At 41.3% G+C, this 18,103-nt stretch overlaps 1 protein-coding gene and 1 long non-coding RNA gene across 2 annotated transcripts; one reads left to right on the top strand and one right to left on the bottom strand.

Annotated features, from left to right (window-relative positions):
• Window positions 1–3,968: 3,968 nt before the first annotated feature.
• Window positions 3,969–5,710, bottom strand: LOC115691341 (phospholipase A(1) DAD1, chloroplastic-like). Its single transcript, XM_030617937.2, has one exon. It carries the CDS (start codon window positions 5,702–5,704, stop codon window positions 4,367–4,369), a length of 1,338 nt encoding a protein of 445 aa, XP_030473797.2. The 5' UTR covers window positions 5,705–5,710; the 3' UTR covers window positions 3,969–4,366.
• Window positions 5,711–16,790: 11,080 nt separating this feature from the next.
• LOC130135936 (uncharacterized) lies at window positions 16,791–18,103 on the top strand. Its single transcript, XR_008815074.1, has 2 exons — window positions 16,791–17,017; window positions 17,645–18,103. It is a non-coding gene; the product is annotated as an uncharacterized LOC130135936 (long non-coding RNA).

The following is an 18,103-nucleotide window of genomic DNA, read 5'->3' as shown; positions in this document are numbered from 1 at the left end:
TCAACTTGTCACGACATGACCAAGTCGGATACTATGACTTTAGAAGAGAAGAACAATCTTGATTATGTGGGTAGGTTGTCCTTGGCAAAAGAAATTGTTAAGATGACAAGCATATTGAGGAAGGAGTTTAGTATATGATCAGAAGAAAGAGTCATATCTATCGAAATTTTCAATTGGTATGAGTTGGAATTGTATACCCTAATGGATAAACATCGCTATGGGGTTTGGTACTTTTAGAGCTAGGAAATGGAATCTCCATTTCAGCTTCTCAGCTTCCCCCTTTCCATGGTGATGTTTGACTTGCACTTTCTGGAAATAAATTAGCCTTCCTGAGTAGGAACTCCTCCTTTGGTGGGAAGGAATGTCAGGCTTGTTCCCATTTTTCTTCTAAATAAGTCCCTAATTTTACATGCACCCCTCTATCTCTCTATCTTAGAGTAGACATCTCGCCTCAGCACTGACACGATATTGTCCGCTCTAATCACGACTATTACTCAAAGTTTATCTATTAGGACAACAACATATATCAACGCGATAGAAGAAATAGACATATTTGAAACCCACATCCTCACCCCTAGCTTTGATACTACTATAGGCAACCCCACCTGGACGCTGGCACAATATGTCTGCTTTAGTCAAGGGTCACTCACAAGACTTTAATTAAAAACTCGGCATGTTAGTTTAAAGGTTGCTTGAGACTTATCTAATAGGTCAACATTTCATATCCATGCGATACGAGATAGGAGACATATTTGAAATGCCGGCATCTTCCACCCTGGCTTTGATACTATTGTAGTTAACATCACTCGGGCGCCATCATAATATGTTCGCTTTGGTCGCGGCTCAACTATCCTCGCAAGACTTTAATTAAATCACTTCACAGTAGTTTAGAGGTCTTGCGAGACTTATCTACGGGGACACCAACCATATCAAGGCAATATAGGACCAAACACATATTTAACTCTGATACTACTGTAGGTATTAGTATCACTCGGGTGCCAGCTTTGTCACATTCTTTTACAATAGGTCCACCAATCTTTTACATCAATTAGGATTGTCCGGATATTCGTCGGACGGTGAAGAGTAGACCCGTTCTCTTACCACATATTTGTCGTACCGTGAACATCATATTTGCCCACGATAAAACGTGATGGTCGGCGCACCCAAACCATGATTGGTGAAGCAATAAGCTGTCCTTCGGCCATGGGACATCTTATTTCGGTTCTTGGACGGCCGCTCTTATTCGAGCTGTCTCTTTGAATTTGGTGAGAGAATTGAAAGTTCTGGTCTGTGTTCGGAGTAGGAACTGGGGGAGAGAGGGAAGAGAAGTGCCAAAAGCGGAAACGTTCGAGAGAAGACAGAAGACACGGCATGGTATCATCCACACATTTCAGATGCACTGGGGCGAGAGGATCGCAGTCATCCACACATTTCAGATGTACTGTAGCTAGAAGATCGCAGCTATGTACCAGACGCGCAGAGTGTTAATACATACGATGAATCATTGAGGATTTGGGTGTTGGGGGCCAGTTTGAGAGAAGCTCCGGAGGGAACCGGAGGGAATTCGTGATGAATTGGAGTTCATTGCAAACAGGATTGGTCCTACATAATTACGTTCCTCCACACTGAGTGAAGACGGCAAAGATGTTATCGAAGCGCATGTCTTGACGGTGGTGTCTCAATGGGAAAATTATCAAAAAAATTATAAATCTATTATAATTATGTCCATTCAGTCATAAACTCCATTTTTTGCTAATTGAGTCCTAAATCTTTTGTATTTATGCTGATCCAATTCATCTGGCCAATTTTGGCCGAAAATCGTCGACATGGACATCGGCTGTCCTATGCAGCGCGACCAGAGCTCACGTAGACACTTTTAAATAATATTTTAATAATTTTTTGAATTATTTATTCTTTTCTTTTCTTTTCTTTTTCCTTTTTTCGTTTCTCTTTTCTTTCTCTTTTTTTTTCCTTCCCTTCTTCCTCTAACCGATTGCCGAGGCCCGGCAATTGGCCAAAGGCAAGCGCCAACGAGGTCGACCTCTCCGGCCACTAGTAAGGGCAAGCCTCGCCCACCCCTGGCGAGGCTCAACTTCGCCCTTGCCGGCCATAGATTTGTGGTTGCTTGAGGCAAGGCACTTCCATGCCCTTGGTGTCGGGGTTTGGCTTAGTCGATTTTTGGCCGCAAGTGAGAGGAGCTAGAGGGTAGTGAGTGAGAGGAGCTAGAGAACCACGAATGAGGAGGGAGGGAGCGGCCATATCCGTGAGCTCAAAACTCGAGCGACTATGGCTTGTAGCTTGAAAATCTAGTAGCCATGGTCGAAGTGAGAAGCTATAATCCCCATGGCCAACAACTCGAAGCTTTGGTGGCCCCGGTCGAGCTTAGAGTTCAAGCAGCTAGATCAAGCGAGGGCGAGCCTCGCCAAGAAAGGGAAAGAAAATAAAATAAAAAATTAATTAATTAATTAAAAAATATTAAAATACTATTTCAAAATGTCTACGTCAACGCTAGCTGTACCACATAGGATAACCGATGTCCATGTCAGTGATTCCTGGTCAAAATTGGCCGGATAGACAAAATTGACACAAATGCAAAAGATTTAGAACTCAATTGGTCAAAAAAAGATTTAGTATTGAATTGTCACAATTACAATAAGTTTAGGACTTTTTTGGTAATCCTACCGTATCTCAAATCTCGTGTCACAAAGTGCCCCCTTTAAGTTAAAAACGAGAATTTGTCTAATCAGTCTTAAACCTATTTACGGATGATAATCCAATCCTAAACTTTTCAATCTTGACTATGTAGTCCTAAACCTTTGTGAGTAATTACAATTCTAGGTAGGACGGCCGGTGATGACTGCATCGCTACATCAGCGATTTCTAGCGAGTTTCAGCGAAAATTGGTTGGGATGAGTGCATTGGATCTCGCGTAAAGGCTTAGGACTAAATTGACAAAATTGAAAAGTTTAAGACTAGAATGGTATCCGTACAATAGGTTTAGGATTGATTGGGCAATTTTTCCAAGATGCAAATTATATGCTTTGAAGATGTATATTTCTAAGTTTAACAATTTTCTTTAGGGCCACAATTCTATCTAAATTGCAGCATTATACCGCTCCATTATAAATAGGTGAATATTATCCGTACGAAGAACAAAAAGAATTACTATAAGATATGGCATTTAGTCACACCTCGTTATGCAATGAGATGGTCCTTGTTTGCACCACAAATTCACAAAAGAAAAAGGAAAGAGAGGAAAAAGATGGTGGCTCTGTCACTTTTCCCCTCTCTTCGATGTTCACATTGGTCGCCATCTTCTCAGCGAGCGATGGCTATCGTTTATCTAGCTTAGGAGATCCTCATATTGTGGCGCTTTGAAGCTTGGTTGTTGGAGTGGCTATGGCGTTTCTGTCGTATCGATGAAGACGAAGACGAAGATGAAGCCGGGGGATTTTTATGGGAAAGGACAGCTGATGGAGAAAGGGGTTTCTGAAAAATCTGAAACGCGGGCCTCGCCCGATGCCACACGTAACGATTAACGAGTGGAGAAAAATTACGGCTGACGTGGAGGTCTGGGACTATGAGATACTTTGGCCACTTCTTCTCTCTTTGGTTGTTCAAAGCGCCGGCCATGAAAGTCCTACTACGTAAGTACACAGTACGTCAGCCTCACTTCACTTCTGATGAATTCCTTACAGCTTCATAATTACTTCCACTCCATTTCCAACCTACAGATATGAGCAAAGCCCTGAATCGTGCACGTTATTGATCTTGCCTGCACGTTCGGAGACTGTTTCAGGCAATGCCTACTTATTATTCTTTGATATGATGATCTTAATCTATTGTGCTTTTTTCGTGCAAGTTATCGATCTTGCCTGCACGTTCGGAGACTGTTTCAGGAAATGCCTACTTATTATTCTTTGATATGATGATCTTAATCTATTGTGCTTCTTTTCATGGACAAACTCTTTGCTACAAAACATGCATATTCGTAGGTCGAAAATTTACATAACCCCGCCGGTCCCAAAAGCGCCAATAATCTCGAGCGATTTGAGCCATGGCATTCAAGCAAACGGCGAGCCGAATTTCCCAACACGAGATCTCAAGAATGTCTCGGGCCGACGAACCGATGCAACGGCATTATCCCAGAAAAGAAAAGCAGGATGCTTGCAAAATAATGTCTGCTCTAATTTCATCTCACTCCCAGCCAAAAATAGGTTGTCCCTGGTCTGGGATTTCCTTGACCTTGTGAAGGGAAATCTTCTTTTGATTTCCTCCTTCACTGTCGATGAATGTTGGCAATTGTTAAGGAAGGGAGATCCCTTCAAGTTCCACTATTTACACTCATGTCCACTGCTTGTGGTGATTATCGGTAATGCATGCTTAGCATCCTCTTGGCCGTTGACTTGAAAGGACACGTGGAGCTGACGAAGCCGTTCACGAGGTGGAGATACGTCTTGAGCTCGTGACACGTGGCCATGTTCCCTTCTCGGAGGTAGGGAGATTCCCTGCTGCTGAGCCGCAGCTCCTGCCCCACGTCAGCGTACACCCAGCGCGCGTCCTGCACGCTCTTCTGGAACCACCGTGGCATACCCGCTACGTGGATCGACCTTTCGTCCGCCGCCGACGTGTCGCCGTCCTCGACGACGAAGCCCGGGAGCCTGGTGACCAGATCGTCGGAGTTGACGATGCGGAGGATCTTGGTCCCGCTTTCCTCCAGGTGGCGCCGGAAGCTCCGGTTCCCCACGCGTGGCCCGCCGAAGGAGACGACTGTCACCATCGGCGCGCCCTCCAGGGTGGAGCTGATGTCGTAGGCAGCCAGCGTGGCGAGGGCCGCGCCGAGGCTGTGCCCCGTGATGGTCAGGCTGAGCGGCTCGTCACCGTAGGTCTCGACGATCCGCGCGATCTCCTCCCTTATCATCTCCCGTAGGCTCGGGAAGTTGGCGGTCCTGGAAGTGTATAGCCTCAAGAACCCGCTCTCCACCATTGGCGCGTCATCCTCGGTCCCGTCGTGATGGTCGTGGAGGCACGTCAGGGTGGCGCGCAGGTTCTCGATCCACTCGAGGCACGTGCCGGTGCCGCGGAGGGCGATCACCACGTCGCGCCTCCCGAGGCGCTGGATCTCCCTCCGGTCCTGGCAGACGGCCACGTAACCGATCCAGCTGGACCGGGTGGACATCCAGCCGGGAGCCAGCCCGGCCCAGCGCGGCAGCTGGACACCGCACGTGGCGCGCAGGTTCCTCGTGGGCCGGTACCCGGTCTCGGGGATGCCCGAGCGGGCCAGGAGCGAGCTCCGGGGGTACTTGCAGGTGCCGTAGGTCGGGGAGGAGGGGTCGAAGTCGAAGGAGCGGTAGGCTGCCTCCACGAACTCGCCGTAGCGGAGGATCTCGCGGCGGAGGGTGTCGTCGAGCGGGTCGAGGAGACCCTCCCAGTCGTCGCATCCCTGGTACTCCATCCACCTCTTGCCGATCTTAGCAGGTTGGAGACCGGCCACCCCGGCACAGTATTCGGCCCGGAACCGGGCGGTTCGGGAGGAGCCGGTCTTGCCGATTCGGACGATCGGTTTGCAAGTGACAGACCGAAGGCTGCACAAGTTCTCCGAGCTAGAGGGAGGAGCGAGCGAATTAGGAGTGCGTGCGAGAAGCCTCATGTTGGGATGGAGGAGGGTTCTTGCTGGTTTGAGATGGGGGGATGAGATGGTCATGGTCTTGGTGGGGGAAGTGAAGTGGAGGTTTTATAGTGGGGTGGGGGGGGATAGTGAGCCGAGCGCTCATGGGCAAGAAGAGTCAGAGCGCAAAACCGAGTAAAAGGAGAAGGAAATAGAGCAACAACAAAAATGTGGTTGGAGAAATTGGGGTGTGTGGACGGCAGGGAGTGAAGTCGAAGGAAGGAAGGAAGGAAGGAAGAGAGAGAGAGAGAAAGAGTGAGAATTTTCGCATAAAAAAAAAATGGACAAAGAGGAAGAGGATTTGGTCTGTTGGGTAATGATTTTCCGGACCCATGTAAAAATCTTAGTATGACTTTACAGTCCAGAGAAAGATCTGAGTGGAAATCTGCAAAACCGGCCCGAACATGGAACCGCTGGTACTCGATCGTACGGGGGGAGTCGACCTTTTGTACCGCGCTTCTGATTCGCACGCGAGAACGCGATGGATTGTCCTACCCGGCCCGGTGCTCTTCGTGGTATCTCAATGAATTTCAACCATTTGATATATATGAAAACAAGGCTTTTGACAGAGACGCATCAAAAGAAGCGATCTATAAGATCGGGGGTGTTCAAAACGAATCGCTCAAATCAGGAACTGTCCGAACTGGACCAGACTAGCCGGTTTGATCCGGTTCCCAGAAGTGTCGGTTTGGTTTCTAGAAGTGTCGGTCCGGTTCCCTATTCCTAAAAGTGGAATCGGTATTCGGGCGGTCCAGTTCCCGGTTCTAAAGGAAACCGGACCGACTACATATGACTTCTTTTTTTTAAAATTAGTAAAATGTAAACTAAACCCTAAGTAAAGTACGTTTTTTTGTTCATCTTTTCAATTTGAAAATCATTACCGAAGTTTTATCATTCATGGTTGCAAAATAATCCTTATATCTTGATGATTGGTGGCTTTAGTTTATTGTTTTCTATCTGCAATTTATAAATTTGCTTTTTAATTTTTGTTTATCGTAAAAGATATATGGCACATAGTTATGGTCCTTTTACTCATATTTTTTTTCTAAAAAAGTAGTGAGGAACACGAAGATATGACATTAAGTAGTGAAAAAAAAAAAAAAAGTGACCGGCTCCATTGGACCGGACTGGACCGGTATTAGGACCAACAGGTCCAGTTCCCGGTTCCCAATTGGGGTCGAAGATCTACGCCCGATGCGCATATGTCCATCTCCTTTCGCAAGACTAACATCACGTGACATACCGAAGTAGTGTCACGGTGCGATTATATGTTAATGATTTTCATCCATTTGATGCGAGGATGCTTAATTGGATGTGTTTTACCGTGGCGTAGGTCTATCCAAGCTGTGCAACCGTTGCCCAATAGGGGTTTTGTCCGAGATTGGTGGGGACAAGTAATTTCTTTCTTTCTATTTTAACTATGTTACAGAACAAAATCAAAGGATGTGATGATTAAAAGGAGGGTCCTTCCCACAAAGAACAAAATATCGATAGCGATGGGTTTGTCTTTCCGTCCCCAGGTCAGCACGTGGTCATGCTCGTGCGCGTTTTCCCGTTCTTCCTTCGGTTTTCGTTGACGGCAGTTGGGACCCCGATGGAGTCACGCTTGCAAATGTATCTTCAATCGAAAAATCATTTTTTTGGGTTAATATCACGAAAAATTTCAAGCTAATGTATGTATAATAAATTTACTCCAAATTAATATTTTAACCATCAAAAATCATAAACTTGTATACTTTTAACAAATTTACTCTCCGTTAATTTTCGTTAAATTTTACTGCCGAATTACAGAGTTAAATGACACGTGACAATTTTTAATTTGGGTTTTACCCGTTTGTGATTTTTCGTGATATTGATCCAATTTAACGAAAACTAACGGAGGGTAAATACGTCACAAATATATCAGTTTGGGATCTTTGGTGGTTAAATAATTAGTTTGGGATAAATTTGTTACGGGTATACCAGTTTGGAGTTTTTCGTGATCAAAAAATTAGTTTTTGGTAAATTTATCATAGGTGTACCAGTTTATGATTTTTTCGTGGTATTAACCTTTTTTTTTATGAACACTCCGACCCATGCGAGCCCATTTCATCTCAGCCATTATATGCTATAGTTCTCACGTGAGGCTTCGAGGCTTTGGCGGCTAGAGGCGGGTGGCGGTCGGCAGGGGTGGTGCAGCCTCAGTGGTAGATGACAGTGGGAAGAAGAGGACAAAGGAAGGAAGGTGAGAGAAAGATAAGAACACAAAAAATAGGTTTCCTGTCATTTAAAATCGCCAAGGCTAATGGATCAATAATGTAGATGTGACAAATTTAAATGTGCACCCTACATGTAAAGATTCACTATTTTAATAGGGAATATTACATAAAAAGCCATAAACGTTTAATACGAAATGTGATCAAGTCCTAAACATTTTAGAAAGTACAATCAAGTTTTAAACAATTTGAAATGTATGCGATCGAAACGTTTAAAACTTAATTATACTTCGTGCAAAACGTTTAGGACTTTAGGTGGAATCCTCCTGTTTTGTTGTTGTCGTTTTCTTGAAGATAGAATTGTGTCTTTCGACTCAATTTATTACCATGAATGCATTGCAAACCACCCCGTTTATTTACATAAGTAAACCTCTCCCGACAAAATGAGGCATGTAACCCTGTGATTCGGACACAAGATTTACCGCAAATGAAACAGTTAAGTACTCAATAGATCCCTTAGGAATTAAAAATAGAAAGTAGAGGAGTGCTGTTATCGTGAACTATATCTTTCTTACAATTTCTGGTGAGCATGATATCTAAGTATGGACATTCCTGTGTGAGTGTGGTGATGTTTTACTTTTTTTGCAATGTGCAAATTTTATTTAACTATAGTTACCCTTTGAGAGATATATCCAGGACAAAGCTATCGATTAACTTATGGATGCTAATTCAATCCCAAATTTTTCAATTTTGCCAATTTAGTCCTAAACATTTTGATAATTTGCCAATCCAGTCTTTCCAGCTAATTTTAACCGAAAATCGCTGATGTGGACAACGGTCATTCTACATGGCACGGACGGCGTTGACGTTAACGGTTTTTAATTTTTTTTCAAATTTTCTGAATTTTTTCTTTTGTTTTTTTTTTCTTTTCTTTCTTTTGTTCTTTTTTTTTTCCTTCTTCCTCCACCAGTCACTGCACGAAGCCTAGCCACTAGTGAGGACCGGCCTTGCCGACCTCTAGCCGAGGGTCGGCTGCTTTGCCGGCTGCATTGGGCAAGGGTGTTGCAGCCTTCTCTAGAGGCTGGCAAGGTCAACCCTCACCCAAGGGCTTGCGAGGTCGGCCATCGCCGAGGTCCGATAACCGGCGAAGGAATAAGGGAAAAAAAAAAGAAAAGAAAAAAGGAAAAAGAAAAAAATTGCAAAAATTATCCATGTCGGCACTGGCCTTCTTATGTGAAAGGATGGTCGGCGCTGACCTGAACCACCATTGTAGCCATTTTGGTTGGAAGGACATCATTGGCAAATCGTCCAAAAGTTTATGATTAATTTGGTAAAATTGAAAAGTTTATGACTGAATTGATATCCATACAAAAGTTTTAGGACTATTTTGGTGAATTGTCCCCACTTATAAGTAAGTGACTATGCCTTCTACTCTTTTTCATACATAATTTTTAATTGGTCATTTTACGTTAGTGTTTGTCTTCAACAAGACAACCCCAGAGAAAGCCCTACCATAATGATCCAGCAAGTGTTCTGTCTTCACATTAGAGGAGGAGGAAGTCTTCATCAACCAGGAATCGAGCGAAATAAGCCCTCTTTAAATAGTCATTTATCAATCATTCTTGAATACATCTTTGTAAATAACGGGTAGACATCGAATTGGAAATCTTAGGCTACACGTGCAGAAATGGAAATCGAGCAAAGCTTCACGAATATTTCGCTCCGGATAGAGTTCCGGAGATATATATTTAATTTACTTATTTATGTGCATAACTAGGCTAAGGAATAAGTTCTCCTCATCTCAATAATCATTTAATTATTAAGGGGGTGTGCGCATGAATTGATCCGGTGGCGATCAGCATTGGGTAGTCCCCTTCTTCATGGACTTTCTGGTCCTGCGAAGTTTCTGAGAACTTATCTTCAAATTATAAAAGAGAAAAAAAAATGGAACTTCGTGAATAATAATAATAAAAAAAATGAAGCTTTATGAAGAAAATAAAATAAAGAACAAACAGGTGGGCCACTGTGGAATAAAGTGGAAAAGTGACCGTTAAAAAGCAACCGGCTTTCCGACCATTGTAGAGCCCAGAAAAGAGAACTCTTAGATCCTTAAAACCTTATACGTTGTTCATTTCGGAAAGTATTCCGTGCCGTCCTTTCTCTGATCGCCTATCTCCCCCTTCTATAGTAACTAGAGATGCCAAGGAGTATGCATATAGAGTGACAGAAAGTGAGAAATATTATCCTTGCGCACCAGCTAAACTTCAAATAAACACATGAACTGGATAGAACCGATTCATGTGTTGGGGTGAGCATTGGTCCTGTGCCGTCCTCTACAAGTTGGGGTGAGCATTGGTCCAGGATAGAACTGAAAACCAGCCATAGGATCTGGTCCGATTTCAGGTTCCCACGGTTACCGGTCTAGTTCCTGGTTTTGAGAAAAGTTGAACCGGTACTATGCGATTCGGTTCCCATTTCTTGGGTGATAAACGAATTGGGAACTAAAGAACTGGACCGGGAACCGATGAACTGCGGTTACGTGTTTTCAACTTTTTATTGTTTATTTTATTTGACATGTTAATCTTTTATAAATTGTTGCTATTGACAAATGAGAATTTTTGTTGCTGTGTTCATTTTCATTTTGCTTAACTAAAAATGAAACAAAGAAAAAGGAAGAAAAAAAAGAAAAAGAAATTGGCCGGTTCCCAGGTAAACCCTAGACCCGTCCCTAAAACCAATTGACGGGGCATGTTACAAGTTTTTCCAGAGTATGCATGACAGATTTCAGGTTTGAAAAACTAGGGAACCGATTTCAACAGGTAGGTTCCAGGTGGAACTGGACAAATTCTGAAATCGCTCACTTTTACCTGCAAGGCAAATATATCCCCACTTTTAAAATGATCCCCAAAAAAAATATGCCGAACTTTTACTTGGAGGACAAAAATACCCCTCTTTAGTGTTTTTTCATCTATGCAAAGTGACGAAATTGCTGGAAATCATCGATTTGAAACACTAATTTTCGATTAAGGCTAAAAAGAATTAGTCTAAGCAACCAGTTTTTTCAATGACTTTATTAAAGTAAGAGAAAAGGTGAAATAACGAGAGGAGAATTAGTAACCACCGTCTTTAATTTTTTTCGTTCAAATATTCATTCCATCATGTTTTGTAACACGAGATATCCGAACTTTTCTAATCAGGTATGGCTCGACTAGACAGTGAGCGCAGAACGTGCTATGAATATTGATGTGCATGTAAACTACCTATAGAGTTTGGTGATATGAGATATTCAAATTTCATATTTATGGTTTTTTTTTATGTTCACTATTTCACCTTTCCGTGTTATTTTCAGTGGTGTATTTGTACTAACTATTGATTAATATATATCATTAAGGTTGTTGGTGCAGTGTTAAATAGGTCACTTGTAATCTACGAGATCAAGAGTTTAGGTCACGTCGTGAAACGAACTTTTGAAGAGTGCATACTATGTTGTCTAACTATAGCATACCTTAGTAAAGAAACTTTCTAGTTGCTAGCATTTGGTGAGACTATGGTATGGTAATGGGCTCGATAAACCTCGGATTCTCAAGTCGTGGGTGGTGCAGATGGCTCAATCTAAACATTCTGTAACGAGAGTTGGATGCTTATACTACGCTTGAAGGGGATGACTAGCACAAATTGTTCTTCCTCACTCTTGTACTGATAAAAATTTTATTTATTATTATGAAAAAAGAAAGAAGAAGTAATGATCTTCGAAATAAATATATGTTCGAATTTTAGGAGATTATCAATTTTACCCTGTCAAATTATGTTTTTTAAGGGAAAATAAGAAATTAATGGTGGTTAACATTCCCAAAATAATAAGAACCGATCCTCCCACTAAATCTTACTGGTGTAGACGATCTATGTGTTTTCCATTTTCTGAGGTAAGTTTGAATCTTGACTTGCTTATGACAAGAAAGCACTTCGAATGCCAAGATGGAGTCAAAAAATGACTTCCATAAAAGACTAAAGTCACTCAACCACCATTTGATCTAACATATAGAACAAGAAAGATACATAAATTATGTCAAGGATACCTAATGGAGTTGTTAAGGTCTTAGATCTATATCGATTTGGCAAAATTTCTCCAGGGTCGAAGCAAAAAGACGATGATTTCTTTGAAACCTAATAATCCCGACGTAAATGACCTATCTTGGACAGGAGTACTCATGGACTTAACCAGCACACAAGAATTAACACATGATGGCATCATATCGCAGTATATGAGAAAGAAAGAAAAAAAAGAAACAGGAGGTTAAGGAAGCAATATTGTTGGTTGGTGATCAAACGACAGAACCATGTATTACCTCAAATGGAAAACGCTGCCACGTCAACGATTTTCCCTCACTATGTTGGAGTTTCACTTAAAGGTTTAGGATTGAATTAGCAAAAATATTCTGACAAAAAAAAAAGAATTAACAAAATTGAAAAGTTTATGATTGAATTGATATTTGTACAATATGTTTAAAACGGATTAGGTAATTTTCCCTACCTCAAGTGTACAATCTTAGATAAATTACGAGAAGTTATAGCATGATTTATGAATTTCGTGGGCCAATATTATCTGCATCATTGATTATGTGGGTCTCACCATGGGACCCAAATATTGATGCTTCAAATGGACTTGATTTATATGATTTATAGACCTTCCAATACTTTTTCTTTCACAAATTAAAAGTGATGAAGGTTTTTTGACACTCAATTGACCAAAATACAGTCTTTGGGGAAATTACCAAGAAATTCCTAAACCTTTTACATATGTGTCAATTTAGTCTTAAACTTTTCAATTAACCAATTGAGTCATAAACCTTTTGACGATTTGCCAATATAATCCATCCGGCTAATTTTATCCTAAAACCGCTAATGTGAACTTTGACTATCCTACGTGGCCAAAACTGACATAGACAATTTTTAATTTTTCTTTAGAATTTTTTTTTCTTTCTTTGTTATTCCCTTTTCTTTTCGCTAGTGGCCGGTCGCCGGCATAAGCAATAGCCGGCAAGGACGAGTGCCAGCGAGGGCCCCCCTTGCTAGATCTGGCAAGGGGGCTCTTGCCCGTGCTCGCCTCGCCCAGGCCAAGGTGGTCTCGCCCTCTCCTAAGCGAGGCCCAGCAAGGTTGACCCTCTCCCAAGCGAGGCCAGCAACCAGCCACTGGCAAAATGAAAAGGGAATAACAAAGAAGGAAAAAAAATTCAAAAAAAAAGAAAAAATTTCAAAAATTATCCACATTAGCGATTTTCAGCCAAAATTAATCGGATAAACTACATTGACAAATTATCAATAGGTTTGAGACTTCAATTAACACAATTGAAAAGTTTAAAGTTAAATTGGCACAAATGCAATAAATTTAAAACTTTCTTGGTAATTTCCCCGCACTTCTTTACCCAAAGTGTAACAAACAACCAGCTACCAAACATGAGCATTGACGCAATTATCCCTTTTCCTTGCACCCTTTTTGATCAGAATCTTTTCAGGATATAAAGAGGAGGATTATCTCAACGATCACACGTCCGATTAATTAGAGATGATATCCAATTCTTGACCTCGCTCACGTCTTGTACAAGTCATGTCCAACCTCCAAAAATCATCTTTTCGAGGCACGCCTTGGATTAGCCTTTGGCAGATTCCTCTCCATCTATCGCCATCGGATATCCAACTTTTGTTACAAAAAAAAATGAATAAATAAATAAAGATGTTACCTTCTTCCTAGTGATCATTGCTCTCTTTCGCCAACTTCATTTTAATGCTGACGTGACTGATGGATACATTTATCTTCATTTCGCTAATTCCTCGTCCACGTAATAAAGTTACTCATAACAGGCAATGGTGGAACATTCTTTACATCTTCATAGAAATTGAGGGGATGGTCTCTCTTTTTCTCTTTAGTTGGTTCTTTCAATTCCCACGTTGAATGAATTCTTAAGAAAGATAGTCTGTGATTGGTGCTCCGACCATTACAGCCAATAATGCATGGACAACAATCCTCAACCCTCAGTGGTGTTTCAAATCATCACATTACAAGACGCGTCCATCACATTTGGAATTCACTACACACAATCATAGCCTTCCAGATGTGACTATAACCATCGAAATTGACGGTAAACGACTAGATCTAAGGACGAAAAGGGCCTCTAGACCTACTTGGTCCCTCCTCCAAGTTTCTTGTTGCAGTCAGCACCACAATCATGGACGGTGACATGATGGAGCTTGGTGTGCGGTGTCGAGCTCAACGTTGCCTAGAAAAGGAAAGAAAGTCTTTTGAAAAATCAACTAAGCTTTCTAGTTTGAGTTAGGATCCCCCTTTCACAATGCATGAGGCCTGCCAATTTGATTAAGGAAAAGTTGAATATTCCTAAATTCTTATGCATTGGATCTTTTCTATTGCAATGTCTCATATTTGCTTGAATTATCTGTTGTCTTTTATGTCTCCTGATTTATTTAGGTAGTTGAGTAGCTCATGAAAGAAAAAAAGACAAGTCAATCATGGAAAAAGCAAGTTATCGACGACGAAACCTCACATCATATCTCTCAAGTCCTGAGGTGGATCAAACGCATCGAAATCAACCAATAACCTACGGATAATCGGCTGCATCTTCTGTTTCTGGAAGTGAAATGTTACTATGATGTCCTTTCCCACTAAAAATCTTTTTACTGTTAGACATCGTAATCAAATGTCATCTCAAGGCTATAGCCACGAAGGAACGTGCTTATCATTTGGTAATTTGGTGCGTTTGCTCTTTTTCCGAGTAAAAGAGCAAATGATGGATCAGTCATTTCAAAATAACATAATTTTTGGCCCCCCAAAAATAAATTCACATAATCTTTACGTGGTGAAAATCAATAGGAAAGAGTTGGCAAAAGCAGCAAATTCAATTTTTCAAATGTGGAATTTGTTTTCTTTTTTTTTTGTTTTTCATTTTTTGAGAAATGAAATGAATCGGTCATGAGGTTGCATCACTTGTGCTTGATCCTTTTTAAGTGCCGAGAGCCCACCCACTGATAAAGCATTTGAGATATGAAACACGACAATTCATTCACGGGCGAGGGCATTATATCCTTTGGAGATAATGTACTCCACCTCCGGTTGTCATTACATATTTTTCATGTTTCCAATCTTATTGCACTACAAAAAAATGAGGATTTAGCCACAAAAATTAGCCACGAAAAATATTCGTGGCTAATTTGCTACGGAATTTGTGACGAAAACTAAATTCGTGGCTAATTAGCGACAAAAATTTCCGTAGCTAATTTGCGACAGAATTTGCGACGAAAAAAAATCGTGGCTAATTTGCGACGGAATTTGTGACGAACAATTTTCCGTGGCTAATTTGCGACGGAATTAGCAACGAAAAACAAATTCGTCGCTAATTAGCCACGGATTTAGCCACGAAAATAAAAATAGTCGCGAAAGTGAAGAGAGAGTTTATTTTCGTGGCTAATTAGCCACTGATTTAGCCACGAATGTAAAAAAGTAGGTAAAGTGAAGCGAAAGTTTATTTTCGTGGCTAAATCCGTGGCTACTTAGCCACGCATTTTGCCACGAATTTATTTCGTGGCGAAACCGAAGAGAGAGTTTATTTTCGTGGCTAAATCCGTGGCTAATTAGCCACGAATTTTGCCACGAATCTATTTCGTGGCTAATTAGCCACAGATTTAGCCACGAATGTAAAAAAGTAGGTAAAGTGAAGCGAAAGTTTATTTTCGTGGCGAAACCGAAGAGAGAGTTTATTTTCGTGGCTAAATCCGTGGCTAATTAGCCACAATTTTGCCACGAATATATTTCGTGGCTAATTAGCCCGATTTAGCCACGAATGTAAAAAAGTAGGTAAAGTGAAGCGAAAGTTTATTTTCGTGGCGAAACGAAGAGAGAGTTTTATTTTCGTGGCTAAATCCGTGGCTAATTAGCCACGAATTTATTTCGTGGCTAATTAGCCACATATTTAGCGCGAATATAAAAAAAGTAGGTAAAGTGAAGCGAAAGTTTATTTTCGTGGCGAAACCGAAGAGAGAGTTTATTTTCGTAGCTAAATCCGTGGCTAATTAGCCACGAATTTTGCCACGAATTTATTTATGGCTAATTAGCCACAGATTGTGAACGTAAAAAATAGGAAAAGTAAAGCGAAAGTTTATTTTCGTGGCTAAATCCGTGGCTAATTAGCCACGAATTTTGCCACTAATTTATTTCGTGGCTAATTAGCCACTAATTTAGCCACGAACGTAAAAAAGTAGGAAAAGTGAAGCGAAAGTTTATTTTCGTATAAATCCGTGGCTAATTAGCCACGAATTGTGCCACAATTTATTTCGTGGATAATTAGCTCTGATTTAGCCATGAATATAAAAAAAATCAAGAACCGCCGGACGCGACCGGACCGCGACGAGCCCGCGATCTGTCGTCGATCGACGCATCCTCGGTGGAGTCCGAGCCGAGCTCGAGGTCTCGAGGGGCAACAGAGAGATTGGGATGGCGGAGAGACGACAAACGTCTTCATCGGGAGGCGACGGAGATCGTGATGCAAGGAGCGATCGGGAGGATAGGGTTCTGCGGTGGCCGCAGGTGCTCGATATGCAAGTGGTTGGGGCTGCCGCGCGGATGAGAGATTTAAGCCGTTGTTGAAGTCGAGTGAGTCAAGCGGCGCGGCTGCGGATCGGTTGTTGGCTCACCTCGGTCGGGAACTTATTGTTTCGATCCGGATTAAGTGTCTATCGGCTCAAGCGTTAGGGTTTTTTTGCTTATTTCATTGCACCGAGGATTGATTTCGAGATAATCGCGGCGTATGTAGCATGTATGGCTACGTTTTGGTGGCCTGTGAGGGATAAACGCTTTACCGTGCTACTGCGATGATAGGGAGTCTCTTTTCAATTTTAATTTTCGTACGGATGATTCAGAGTCCCTTATGAGATATTGCATGATTGGACCGTTATTGAGAAGGTTTGGGTAATTTGTTCAAGTTGTTGTTTGATTTTGGCTTATTGGATTTGCTTTTGTTTTTAATCATCAGCATTTCGAGCCTGCAGAAGTTGGAATACTGGCCATATGCTTTTGCATGCCACTTGTTTCGATTCGAGTTGGCAAGATAGACAAGCAAGGGACTCTTCTTTGCCCCACATCAACAAGGTAAATGAAGTTCTGATCTGTATCGGTTTTCGGATTCTTGTATGTGAATTGTCTGTTGGCTTGTGAGCAGCTTAGTTTGGTTTCTGCTGATGAGTTGCCAATGTTTTCCGGTAATATACATAGTTCAGCTGCAGACTAATTTTATCAGTGGTGCTCTTTGGTTTACTATTAGAATTTTGTTTGTTATCAAGTGATTTTCCTTTACGTTTCTCAGTTGCTATATGGATGATTATAATTTTTGGAAGTTTAACAAGCTTAGAATTGGCTTTATTAGGAGTTGTATTGTTTATGTTCTGATCTGTCGCATTTAAGTGGCGCATTTTCTGTCTTGTATCTTGTTCCCTTCATCTGGAGTGTAGTTCTTGTAAGCTTTCATTTTGTAGTGCGAGTGCGTACTATGTGTTTTGATTGAGCATTTGTTAGTTTTGTGTTTAGAGAACGGTTCTTCGTACGATTTTTCTACAATGTTTAAGGAGGAGTATGCTTGCTGTTTTTCTGTTCCTAGAGTTCCTTATCCTCATTATTTCAAATTTGCTAGTTTTTATTGCCATTTTGTGTGGTGGAGTTCTGTCTTTTGGTTCTTATTACAGCTAAGCTATGTAATGCTAATTGTGGGCACCTCATCAGGAGATCATGTTGTCAGTCTTCTTTGCAAGCAGCCAGTTTAAAATATTCTAGATGAAAGTATTTGACACATATTGATATACCAGTAAGTTTGTGTAAAGTAAACGTCAGATGCTGGACCGTAACAGTTTTTTTTGTTTTCTGATGTAGTTCTCTTCTTGTTGGAATTTTTTTGGATACATATGGATATAGGTATTGATGGCAGTAATATTGGCTGATGGACAGTAGTTTATGTTTACCCTACTATTTTCTCTCTTCATAATGGGAGATTTACCCTCTTGACAATTATGTCATAGCATCAGAGTCTTCGAATTGAGCAGTTCTTGAATGTCGTTTGTGAGATTATTTTCCAAGAAATGGTGGATATTACTTGAATAATATCAACTTTGCATATAGTCCATGATATCACTGGAAATAATCTTAAGTTGAGGATTTAATGTTGTAGCTTCTTGTTGGTATCCA

This window comes from Syzygium oleosum, unplaced genomic scaffold, assembly GCF_021117445.2.
Source record: "Syzygium oleosum isolate NSW1041296 unplaced genomic scaffold, Sole_v2.1 Sole_v2.39, whole genome shotgun sequence".
NCBI lineage: Eukaryota > Viridiplantae > Streptophyta > Magnoliopsida > Myrtales > Myrtaceae > Syzygium > Syzygium oleosum.
This window is presented reverse-complemented; position numbering and strand designations above follow the sequence as displayed.